Genomic DNA, 12,783 nt, shown 5'->3' with positions numbered 1-12,783 from the left:
ATACATCAATATGATAACCAAAAAGATGGGCAGGTAGAGAGCAGAGCATAAGGGAGTTATGTAGTATTAAATATGGATATGCTTGGATGAAACAATATGGGACAAGGAATCAATAAGACTTACATTACCAAAGCAAAGAGGCTACCCACTGCAACAATTCTGGTGGCCTTGAATTTATTTGGGCCAGCACTACTAGAAGAGGTTCTTGTCAACTTTCAAGCTCAATAGTGACAAGTGCTTGGAGGATGGGCAGCTTCTTCAACATAATTAGAGAGACTTCCAAATTAACCACCTCTAATACCTGTCTTCTGGAACATTCAGTCTGTATAAGTGTGCCCATGAAGGATGGTCAGTGCCTCCTCTACAGCATTAGCCAGGTCCTGTGGCTTGGCATGCTATGGCACGGTATGGCATGGCACGGCACAGCACAGCATAGCAATTAAAAGAAAACAAAACATAGCATTTGCCTCCTCCAAGGAACCTATGGGGCCAAAATAAACTTTGGTGTGTGCAAGCAGTCTTCAGGCTGCCTGGAAGAAGAGGCTTTCCTCAGTCTTCTCCCACAGCCTCCTTTCAGTTTTTTCTTTTATTTTTGTGAAGATTAGTAGTATTCCAAAGCAGAGCAAGGCAAAGCAACAAGTCTCCCTGCTCCATCATAGAAGTATGTGTGTGTGTGTGGGGGGGGGGGTAAACCTTATGAATAACTTTGAGATGGTGCTTTATTTGAAGCTTCATCAAAGCAAAATAGCCCTTCAAAGCTTTATGTGGGTTCATGCAGTGTCTAGAACGTTTATGTCCTTCAGAGGAAGAATTGGTGATTTGACTTGAGGTATGAATATCTCAGTTCCGTATGAATGATAGAGATGAGTCACAACCTCTGTTTCTGCTTTCAGAAATGGCTTGAATATATCTAAATAGATTGAATCGTTGCAGCTTTAGGATCATGGTTCATTCAAAGTTAATTTACACATGTTCATTTCTCAGTGATAACAAAATGATGGCCACCTACACATCTGCTTCTGCAAGTTATTTTTTTAAAAAACAACAACAACAACAACAACAACCTTGAACTGCTTGATAACCCCTTTTCCAAAAATATAAAATAATGACATTCCCCTCATCAACTTTGTCCAGAAACCCTGTGACTCAGACTCCACATTGCCAGTTTCACAGGTGTCCTTTGTTGAAAGAGCAAATGGCAATCAATTCATTCCTGTTTTGAGAATATTTGGCTTTTGAAAGGTTTGGTTCTGGTCTGTACTCCAAAAAATGATGTCAGAAAGTGGTAGGGCAAAATCTAAATTTGATTTCATTTCCATTTCTCTACAATGATACTTAATATTTTGCTTCTTCTATCATATTGAAAATCAGAACTTGGATATCTATTTTGGAGAATTATTTTGGGCTGTAGATAAAGTTTTTCTGGGTTAGTCTATTGCCCTGGACTTCCAAGATATATTATTCAACTCTGTGGAAGAATTATAAAAGAAGTCTGAACTTTTACTTCTTCTTCATATTACTTGCTTCAATTTTGCTATTCTCATGCAGAGTAGTAGTAAGAGAAGAGATTTGGAGTCACAGATAGTGAAACAGTAACATTCATGGCTCTTGGGATCTCTATCAAGGGTAAGGGAAGATGGCTTCTTGGCTAATATGCATGCCCTGCTTTCTGTCCTTTCAGTCTTAACTGATTAAAAAATCTAAGCATCTTTTAGAAGGCTTTTTTACCAATCTCCATCCTTGCTTAGCCATGAAGGTAGCAATCAAGATGGTGCTAGCATCTACACAGTTTAGGGCTTTATAGCTTGAATTATACCTGAAAAGCATCTGGATTAGTATTCCAAATGATCCTCACATTGTGCACTGGTTGCCTTCATTTGCATTAGTTGAAGCTTCTGTATATATTGAGGATTGTACCATGTAAAGCACTCTGCAGTAGTCTCTTTGTGATGTAACCCATTGTCATCACACTATCTCTGTAGACCACATTTTACAAATAACAGATTGGCATTTAGACCCACAAAAGTTATCATATATGTATCCTAACTTACAGCCCAAATGTTGGAGATGTGGAAGTCTAGAAGCATCATATTTTCATATTTGGTGGTCATGTAGAGAAATAAAGGCATTTTGGATCAAAATATGGTGGATTACCCAAAATATTTTTAAAAAGAAAATAAAATTNTGGGAAAGATGGATAGTTTATATACAGAAGAGATATGAGATAAAAAATTATCATGTAGGTTATGAATAAAATTTTTTCTTATGTTAGTAGAATGAATGTTATGAAGGGGGTTAAAGAAATTAGGATGTTGTTTATTTTAAAATTAGAGAGTATGGTAGATAAGTTGTGGATATTATAATGGCTTGGTAACCCTGTGTTCCGTTCTGGGAAGTGAGGGAGGGGAAGGGGGGGAAAGGGAGGGGGAGGGGGATAATGGGGTGGGGGGAGAGTCGGGATGGTATTATAAGTATGCATTAATAGTTATATAACTAAAATGTGTAATGTTAGAATTGAAATGTATGTATGTTAATGCATTTTATGTTTGAAAGATGTATAATAAAAAATAATAATAATAATTAAAAAAAAACAAATAACAGATTTTTAGGCAATGTATTTTCTTCTATACCGCTTTTCACCCAGCCCATTACATTTCCTGCAGTATTATTTTTCCTACCTACTTTGCTGTTTAGATTACAGGTCTTCCGCTCCCTTTTTTTTTTTCTTTTATTACATATTTGCCAAGTTATATTTTTTGATGTACATCAGCTAATTCATTAACTAATTTAAACATTGTACATATGCAAATTATCAGTGGCAAAAAGGTACTTCAAGAACTCCTGTGGCACCTTTCTGAAACACATCCAAATGCACATTTTCAAAGGATTGAGTTGCAATTATGGAAAACAATTGTGAAATTTTAAAAAGATGCAACTGTTGAGCATATTTTTGTCTTTGAATCCAAATCATTGCCCAGCCCTAATGATTCCACTGAAAGAGTTGCCATGATTGCGAGATATTTTCTGGACAGAACTGAAGGTGACACAAAGAGAGAACAGAATAGAAAAAGAATACAGGAGTATACATTAAATGTCTGTATGTATAGCATCTGAATTGGTTCTCAGCTGGGCAATAGCACTATTCTCCTGCCCCATTGTGATATTTTCACCTTGAAGCTAGGTTCATATAATGAGTTTTAGACATAGATAATTGAATAATCCACAGTTCACCTAAACCATTAAACTATCCTTTGTTCATATGTTACAGTGTCTGGAGTTACGGAACTCATTAAGCCAAAACCAAACACTATGATAGTGTATTATATGAATCTGGCCTAAATGCCCATTGTTGAAATCAGTGTAGTTGCATTCAAATACTTCTTTGAAAAGATTTGAATCCAACTAGGTACTTCAGGCAGAATCAGAAAAATAATAAAGACGTACAGTATGTATAAGGAATAATTCATGTATAGGTCTAAGTAAATAATTGATTCATATTGAGAAACAAACAAATAAATAAATAAATTCTAAAGTTGAACCGAAATAGGTTTTACTATAATTTGTACACAAGACTTCATTGTGTCCCATATGATCATATAATAAACACTTTGAAAACTCCCTAAAACTGCAGTGCTTCCATTTTTTCCTTATAGAAACATTGTACCTGGAAATTTATTTCCTAATTATATAGCACTTTAAAACAAAAAAAAACAAAAAACTGGTATGAGTTGGCAGAGGTGCATCCAATGAAACATGTGGTTGTGATTTTACCCTGGGTGTGCTAATGAGACACTTAACTCCTAGGCCTCTTTTCCTGGCTTTGATCCTAAACAAATGGTTACTTCTTGGCAGACATCCAACAACACTTCTAATTAATTCACAATCAGGTTTTCATTTTATTCCCATGTCCAGCTCATCACTTTTCATTTTGGGCTAAGGCACTAAAGGTGGAATGCCCACAAATGGCAGCAGGCACTCCAACAATGTTAAGTGTTACAAGGAAGAATTTCATGTTGAGAAATATTGAATAGAAATTTAATAGAAATATTTCTCCTTGTGTTACCATATTAGAGAGTCGTAACTATTTTATCATTCAGAACATATTGCACCTTTTAGTGTAACTTCACATAATTCTCCTTAGATAGGAAACAATGAAACCTAGCACATTAGATGACAGTTATTCTAGAATTTATGAACTGTTCCACTTAACGCTTATATTAGTTAGTTACTAAAGTTCCCAAAAAGGGCTGGGCTTTGGACTTCAGAAAATCACAGGAGCTCCAAATCCATTCTATTTTCCATTGATGTCTCTTTTTCAATAAAACTGGACATAATTTTTGGGCATTATACAAATTGATCTTTGCTTCTGCATAAAACAAATCGTGGCAGATTTTGTAAATATTAGTTTAATATAGCTTTTTTTTAATCTGTAGTGAAAGAAAGTGATCTTTAAAAATATCTACTCATAAAAAATGGCATTGGACACATTCTACATAATACTTTTGGTAAATGTATATAAGAAAAAGTGAAAATAGACCAGAAAAATAGTGAATAGTACATATGGGTGTGGAATCTTCTTGGAACTGCTGAATGGAGTTACAACACAGTCCTTTTAGCAATTCCAAGTAGATTCCACACCTATTTGCACTATTCAGACGACCCTGAGGGCATGGCTAAACCTCCAAGTGGCCTCAACAACTCTCAGAAAAAGTGCTAACGACCAGATGACTGCAAGGAATATAAATCCTTTCATCCCCCACTATTCAGTTAGAACTGTAGAAGTTTCTTGGATGAAAAGTGAAATGTCTTCAAGCAAAAACAAAGTCCAGTTGCCTTTTGAAAAATCACCTTTGGGACATGTTGAAGGAAAAGTATATACAGACAACACAGTGAAGATAGGGATTGACCACAACTTGCTACTGAAGCTAAAGTCAGTGGTGTGGCCAATTGGTCAGCTTGTGATGTGTTCTGTAAACTTGCACCATAGGATCTTCCTGACAATCTGAATGTACAAAATTGTATCTGAACCTTCAACAGAAAGATGATGCTTCTAGTGTATGCTAGGATATATTTCAATACTTACTATACGAGCATCCAAAAGCTTCAACTCGCAGACCAATATTTCCATTTGGGTTCCATGTCATGGGCAGAAAGCGCACAAAGCGAGCTTTAACAGAGTGAAGGAATTTGTGCTGCATCACACTGTCAGCATTGACATTGCCTTGGAAGACCTGCAAAGAATAAGAAGCCTGGATGTAACATCGTGTTTTGGGGAGATTTTTAGCAAATAGATTCCATGTGGTGATTCATTTCATCTCAACAGATTCAGTTTCTGCCAAAATAGTAGCCTATAGTTCTGTAATGCAGGATGCAATTATAGCTTCTCTGATAAGTAACTGTCCATCCTCTACTTATATGCCTTTAGGATTCAGGCTCTTTCAAGGCAGTTTGTTCCAACTATCAAACACCTCATAATGCAAGGAAATTTCTTTTTATGCTTAGCTACAATCTGCTTCCCTGTCATTTATATTCCTCAGGGTTATACTTGCTCTCCAAAGCAACAGAGAATGATTTGAAGATCACTATCGTTATCTATTCTTAAGTTTTTATACTCCAAGCTAACAAACCTCAGCTTCTGCAGTGCTTGCTTCTAGGACATGGTTTTTGAAACTCCAATTTCTCAATGTGTTTCTTGAGAAAGACATAGACATAAATATAGACATACTGATTTATGTATTTATGGGATCCAACATTAACATATAGATAGATCAATGCTAAATAATTGCTTTCCCTCAATCTGGATACTATACTTTTGCAACCATACCCCCAAAATATATTATTTTTAAAAATACCGGTACTAGTACTGGTATTACTAATAATGTGTGATGATCAAAGGTGGCATGAAGATCTCTAATGCATAGATACAATCAGACGTCCTTGTAAAATTGCTGCTAAAATGTAGTTGTAATATTACAGGAGGAGAAAACGTTGGATGCATGAGTATTGATTATATTCGCTGCATTTAAATTCAATATGGGATTTGCTTTCATACTACCCACTTATATTTCCTAGACATCCCTACTTGGATTATGCATACCAACAGGCCAGATGAAAGGCCAACTATAAACCTTGATCAAATTGTGTGCTGCAGCTCTAATATCCTCTCTTGGAATTCTACTAATTTGCTCTAGACAAATTTACTATTTTATCTGGTCAGGACCATCCCTTCCTGTTATCTGCTTTATTTAAAAAAAGAGTAATAAAATTGTTTATTGGTATGAAATGATATCGTGATGAAAATACTTGAGATCTTCAGTTGTCTCTTTAAACAGAGTGTAAACATAGGAATGTGTTGACCCAACTGAAATCATTATTATTATTATTATTATTATTATTATTATTATTATTATTATTATTATTATCATCATCATCATCATCATCATCATCATCATCATCATCATCATCATCATCATCATCATCTGCAACTTTACTTTTCATTTTAGAACTTAACATCAACCATTAAAAGAAATATTGTTGCTATTCTTCCTTCTTTCCCAAAACCAAGAATTTCTCTCGTGTGGTTTTTTTTGTTGTTTTTTGTGAAGCTGCTGTTATTTACATCACCTGGGAACTAGAGTGGAAAGAAGGTAAATGGGGGACAAAGATTAATATTTTAAGCATCAACCTCTGGCTTAAAGCTGTAAAAAGCAAACAGAAAAGATGTAAGTTGGCAGTGACACTGAGGGATGGGGAAAAGCAAAAGGCTCCTTTAGAAAAGACAGTCTGTTCCACAAGGCATAATAAATTAAATGACTCAGGTTGATGTGCAACTTTCAATCTCACTTGATGCAAGAAGCCTCAGGACAGTTAGCCCCAACATATTTAGAGATCTATATTAGCTAGCTGCCACAGTGCCTGTGGTGACCTCTTCTTTCCTACTTTATTAGGTAGGTAATGGGGTAAGGTTTGAACTGTACACGGAAGGAAGCCATGTTGGCACACACTTGAAGGATGAGATAATGAACTGTGGATTGATTACTTTCCACGTTTCTTTTTAAGAAGTAAATGAGGGGTTCTTGTCTTCCAAAGTCTCAAAGATGGCTGAAACAAAAGAAAAATTTAAAAAATAAAAGATGCTTGTGAATTGTATCGCAGAATTTTTCAGTTTACACTGTTGTATTCCCAAAGTAAAAAGGATCAAATGTGAGCCTCTGCCCACTACTATCTACTCTGTAACTGCTACAAACAATGCTAAACTGAAATACTGTACAATGCAAATGGCACTCTTGAAAACATTTTAAGAGGATTTGGTGCATATGTCACATTTATGACTTTTGGGAAAACAAACTTATCATGAGGCCTCTTTGAAAAAATGACTGGGAGAATCAAGTTCATCAAAATTTGTTGATGCTAAACTTCGTTACAATATGTTTTGAGCAGATCTAAAAAGATTCAGATCTTAAGATGAATCTTAAGGATGAACATAATCACATTATGTATTATATAATAATGTAAATATAATATAATAAATATAATAATGATATATGATATATGGGATATGGTATATGATTATAACATAACATAACATAATATGGACCCTTGTGTGTGTATGTGTTATTGATAATATCTGGTCATCACCATTATATATAATGGCCAAACCTATTTAAGTCATCGTTGTAGACTGGCTTTTTAGCCCTGATGATGTTGGGAGTTCCCAACGAAAGCTTGGCAATTTTAGTAAAGTATATTTTTCTTACTTAAATCCTCCTGGTGGTCGTGTTTTATTTTGACTACAATTATGCCCAGGAGTCGCATTTTCACGGATATTATTTATATATATATTAATATATATATATGGCTAGTAATAGAGTTAAAAATCCGATTCTTGGGTAAATCCATGTTATATCGGAATAATCACGACCACCAAGAGAAGTTTAAAATGTTTAAAAGCAGTTAAAAGTTTAAAAGCAATTAAAACACTGTTTAAAAATAAAGGCAACCAAGCTTTCGTCGGGCCCTCCCGACATCATCAGTGTGTGTGTGTGTGTGTGTGTGTGTGTGTGTGTGTGTGTGTGTCTGTATATTTGTGTGTGTGTGTGTATACATGCACAAGTATGTGGGTAGATGTGGGGGAAGAGGAAAATAAATTAAACATAAATTTATCCCACCTGCTTCCTTTTCTTTTCTTTTCTCTTTTGGTTTAGCAAACTATATCTTGTGGAATGTCTTTTTGACAAGAATGTTCTGTGACATTTTGAATTTATTATTATACCACCAGGAGAAAATATTTGTCAAGTTATCCGGTCTACGCCGTCTAGAAAGGTGAGAAGGCTCTCACCACCTATCTCAATTCTGTGAAAATTCTATACAAACGTAATGCCAAGTTGGAAGCAACCAATCAAAGCAATCACTGAGGAAAAGCTACATCTGAGGTATTATTTCTGATACTTACTTTTATTCATTTTCAGGAAAAAGAGCAAGATATATTCAAATTTGTTGTTAGTTGAGTGGGTTTTATTTTTTTTAACCTAACCTAAGGAACTGGCTACTCTTCACATATAAGCAGAAAAGGTGATCTAGTCTACTGGGGAAAAATAGTAAACGATAAGATACTGCCTTCCACATGAGCGCATTTTAATTGCAAGATTCATTCAAATAGAAATATTCCTATCAAGAGCTGCTAAATTGCCTACCTTTTCTAGTTAACATTTCAAAGAAAATACAGTAAAAATGTAACTAAATGCTTTCCTCTTGCAATATTTTAGACATACCCACAATGTAAGGGCTCCAATATGTGACAATGGTTAAAAGATTAGACTGGAGCCAGAGAAACCAAGCTTTAATTCCTTACTCAAGCATGGAAGTATGAGAGCTTTTAGTTATCCAACCTATTTCACAAGGTAGTTATTTGGGGGGGGGATGAGGAAAGATCTCTATATGCCTTACCTTGAGCTCCTAGAAGAAGGTAGGGACATAATTTTATTAAATAAAGAAAATGTATTTTATGTATGACTGCAATGCTGCAAGGACTGGTTTCTTATTTGAGACATTTCCTTGAAATTGGATTGCACTACAACACAGTGGTTGAACTTGAATGGAAATCCCGCCTTTCAGTTGGTGACTCAGCAGATGATCACAAAAATCCCTGTTCTGCATTCCTCTCATAAGTTCTGACTGTTTGGAGAACATGCAGATTGATTTCTTGGATTCTCTTTGCCTCCTGAGAGTTCTTCAGGCAGTTCTCAGGTTCTTCAGCCTGAGTCTCAAACAAAACAAATCCAAGCTCTTCAATCCGCCAATTCCCCACTGCAAATGATTACACATCAAGAATTAATAATCTCTGGGGATTAATTGGGAGAGTTCCATGCTGGGTGACTGTTGGATTGATGGCAGACTCCACTCCCCCCATCTCCACTCTATTTTCTGCTTTCTACCTGTCCATCTTTCTTTTTTGGTAACCATATAATTGTATTTTTTGTTGTTGGTTTTTTTCATTGTTTATTTTATTGCCATTATCTTATTTTTCACACTCTTTTCATTTCTTCCTTTTTTTATTATTGTAAGCCTCACAGCAAGATAGGTGGCAAAGAAATTTAACAAATAGTAAGAAAGAAAGAATTGGTTGTATTGTCCAGTCTAACTTGCAGTAATTTCCATACTTTGAGACTGAAAATTAGCAAGATAAGTATTAATAGATATTCCTGTTTATTTTTACTTTTGGCATCAGTACTGAAACTCTCATTGCTTAAAAATATTCCCTAATATCTGATACCCTGAACATTTCAGGAGTTGATCCATCACATTTGGAAAGCAAATGTTGATCTCACCCTACGTGGAATACTGCATCCAGTTTTGGTCACCACGATGTAAAAAAGATGTGGAGACTCTAGAAAGAGTGAAGAACAGACCAACAAAGATGATCAGGGGACTGGAGACTAAAACTTACAAGGAACGGTTGCTGGAATTGGGTATGTCTAGCTTAATGAAGAGAAGGACATGATAGCAGTGTTCCAATATCTCAGGAGTGGTCACAAAGAAGAGGGAGTCAAGCTATTCTCCAAAGCACCTGAAGGCAGGACAAGAAGCAATGGATGGAAACTAACCAAAGAGAGAAGCAACCTAGAACTAAGGAGAAACTTCCTGACAGTTAGAACAGTTAATCAGTGGAACAACCTGCCTCCAAAAGCGGTGAATGCTCCAACACTGGAAGTTTTTAAGAAGAGATTGGACAGCCATTTGTCTGAAATGGTGTAGGGTTTCCTGCCTGAGCAGAGGTTGGACTAGATGACTTCCAAGGTCCCTTCCAAATTATTATTATTATTATTATTATTATTATTATTATTATTATTATTATTATTATTATTATTATTATTATTATTATCTGAAGAAGCAATTATGAGAGGGCAAAAATTCATGCTGTGCATATCACTACTTGCTCCCAAATGAGTGCAGACATCAAGAACCCTGTCCTGAATTCAGATGGCTTTAGATGGATGTTTCTTCAAGCAACAAATTAGGCCAGCATTTCTACTTTCACATCTATAGGCACAAAGAGCCCTTCATTGAACATGCACATAGTAGTTAGTGGGCCAGTATGCTGGATTGGACCATTATGTGAACTAATGTAATCAAACTCACAGAGTTTATTTTACAAAATAACATCTGCACAATATCTACCAATACCTCTAATAACAGCTGTCTATCCCTTTCTTACAAGCTTGTTGCTTACACCCGAAAAAGAAAAGCAGGGAATATCAGGGAGGAATTAGATATTCCATCCATTTTTGTCTCTGCCTCCTTCAGTCCTAACAAACTCCTACCCACAGTATGCTATCCACCAAATATGAATTTAATTTCCAGGGAGAGAAAAGTTTCTTATTTTTGCTTCAACAAATATTTTTAATCCATCGGGGTTCAAATAATCTCTACTATTGCACTGTTAAATCTCAGAAAGTCAATATCTGTATAGTTGTCAAAATATTTCTGAATAAAAAATATTTGTTGGAATTAAGACCCACTGAACGATGAAACTCTGTTATAAGTATTTTTGTATACAGTACAATCCAACAATGTATTACTTCTTTCTCTCTTTGAACTGAGAGGAGCAAAATCCATTGCTAAATATAACACATTTTGGGGGGGGGGACTTCCTGGTTATGTCTCTATCTCTGTGTCTCTAGTTCAGTGTTTCCAGGAGTTGAAATTCACATAAGTTAAAGTTGCCAAGGTTGAGAAACACTCTCTAATCTAATCTACAACTGTAGTCTAATTCTATAACTCTTAAAACATAAACTTTAAATGTAAGGATTTTCAACTGCAACAGACATTTCCCACTATATTGCAGGCTAAAAGAAAAATGTTCTTTGACAACACATTAGCCTTCTCTTTGTATTGGTTCTTAAACTGAACGCCTTGAGGATTATGTCCATAATTAGCTCAATGACTTCAAATGGCAAGAAACAGATATACAAGATACACTGTGCATAAACCTTGAAAAATACAGGGACAAGAGAAATTGAATCCTTCATAATCTGAACTCCTTTTGCGGATTAAAAAGACCATTAATTTCAAAGACCATGTTTCATTGTCTTACTTGTAGGGATTACCTAGTGGCTTTCCTGGTTTGATGATGCTCTTAGAAACAGCAAAAAAAACTTGACCTAGTTTTTGTTCAATCTTCAAATTATCTAAATCTTGACAGAAGTATCAAATTATTAGAGTATTTTTTTTATTTAAAAATGGCTATGTAGTGTTGCATTGTTTTTAAAGCGGTTGGTTGCTTTAGCCCAGGGGTAGGCAACCTTGGCTCTTTTATGACTCATGGACTTCAACTCCCAGAATTCCTGAGCCAGCATGGCTCTAAGCATGGAAACCTCTCCCTTTCCCCTCAGCATGGCTGGCTCAGGAATTCTGGGAGTTGAAGTCCACGAGTCATAAAAGAGCCAAGGTTGCCTACTCCTGCTTTAGCCAATTCTGTGGCTGCTTTGAACAGTGAGTATAAATTTCTCAGTATAACTTTATATAACATTAGTACCGAATGATTATACTAAAATGGCATAAAAATACACATGAACATCATCAGTATCAATGTTAGCAAGATAACAAGACATTATAAAACCCACATGCAGGGAAACCCACACACACACACCTACACAATTCTAACTTTAGCCATATGGTGATTTTCAGTTAAATGTTTATTGGTCTTGTTACAAAGTTTTATTTTCAAGATACATAGCTACATAGAAAATGATATTCTTCAAGTAATCTGGGACTTTCAACAGCATTAGCTTTCATTAGCAACCAACTATATTCTTCAATTTCATTAAGGAAATTGTTACATGTTCAATACAGGTAGTCCTTAACTTACAACCCTAACTAAGCCCAAAATTTCCTTTGCTAAGAAAAGACAGTTGTTAAATGACTTTTGCCCTATTTTACCACTTTCCTTGCCATAGTTGTTAAGTGAATCTGGCTTCCCCATTGACTTTGCTTGTCAGAGGGTTGTAAAAGGTAATCATCACATGACCCCGGGACACTGCAACTGTCATAACATGCCAGTTGCCAAGTGTCCTAATTCTGATCACATGACCATGGGGGATGCTGCAGTGGTTGCAAGTGTGAAAAACGGTCATCAGTCCCTCTTTTCAGTGCTGTTGTAACTTCAAACGGTCACTGAATGAATGGCTGTAAGTCAAACACTATCTGTAGTGACTATGTGCATTATGTTCAGAAGCTGTATGGCAGAAGCTGTATGGCAATGAATGATCTTTGTGTGATTAACAA

The 12,783-nt window shown here is 35.7% G+C and overlaps 1 protein-coding gene across 1 annotated transcript in view; it reads right to left on the bottom strand.

Moving 5' to 3' along the window:
• CNTNAP5 (contactin associated protein like 5) overlaps positions 1-12,783 on the bottom strand; it is a 268,416-nt gene that overhangs the window by 209,863 nt on the left and 45,770 nt on the right. Inside the window, exon 3 of the mRNA XM_029284572.1 lies at positions 5,084-5,231. Within this exon, the coding sequence (XP_029140405.1) occupies positions 5,084-5,231 (148 nt within the window). The remainder of the gene's footprint in view (positions 1-5,083; positions 5,232-12,783) is intronic.

Source organism: Protobothrops mucrosquamatus, unplaced genomic scaffold, assembly GCF_001527695.2.
Source record: "Protobothrops mucrosquamatus isolate PMUCROS unplaced genomic scaffold, P.Mucros_1.0 scaffold732, whole genome shotgun sequence".
Classification (NCBI taxonomy): Eukaryota; Metazoa; Chordata; class Lepidosauria; order Squamata; family Viperidae; genus Protobothrops; species Protobothrops mucrosquamatus.
Note: the sequence above shows the minus strand (reverse complement) of the source record. Positions and strands in the feature narration are given on the sequence as shown.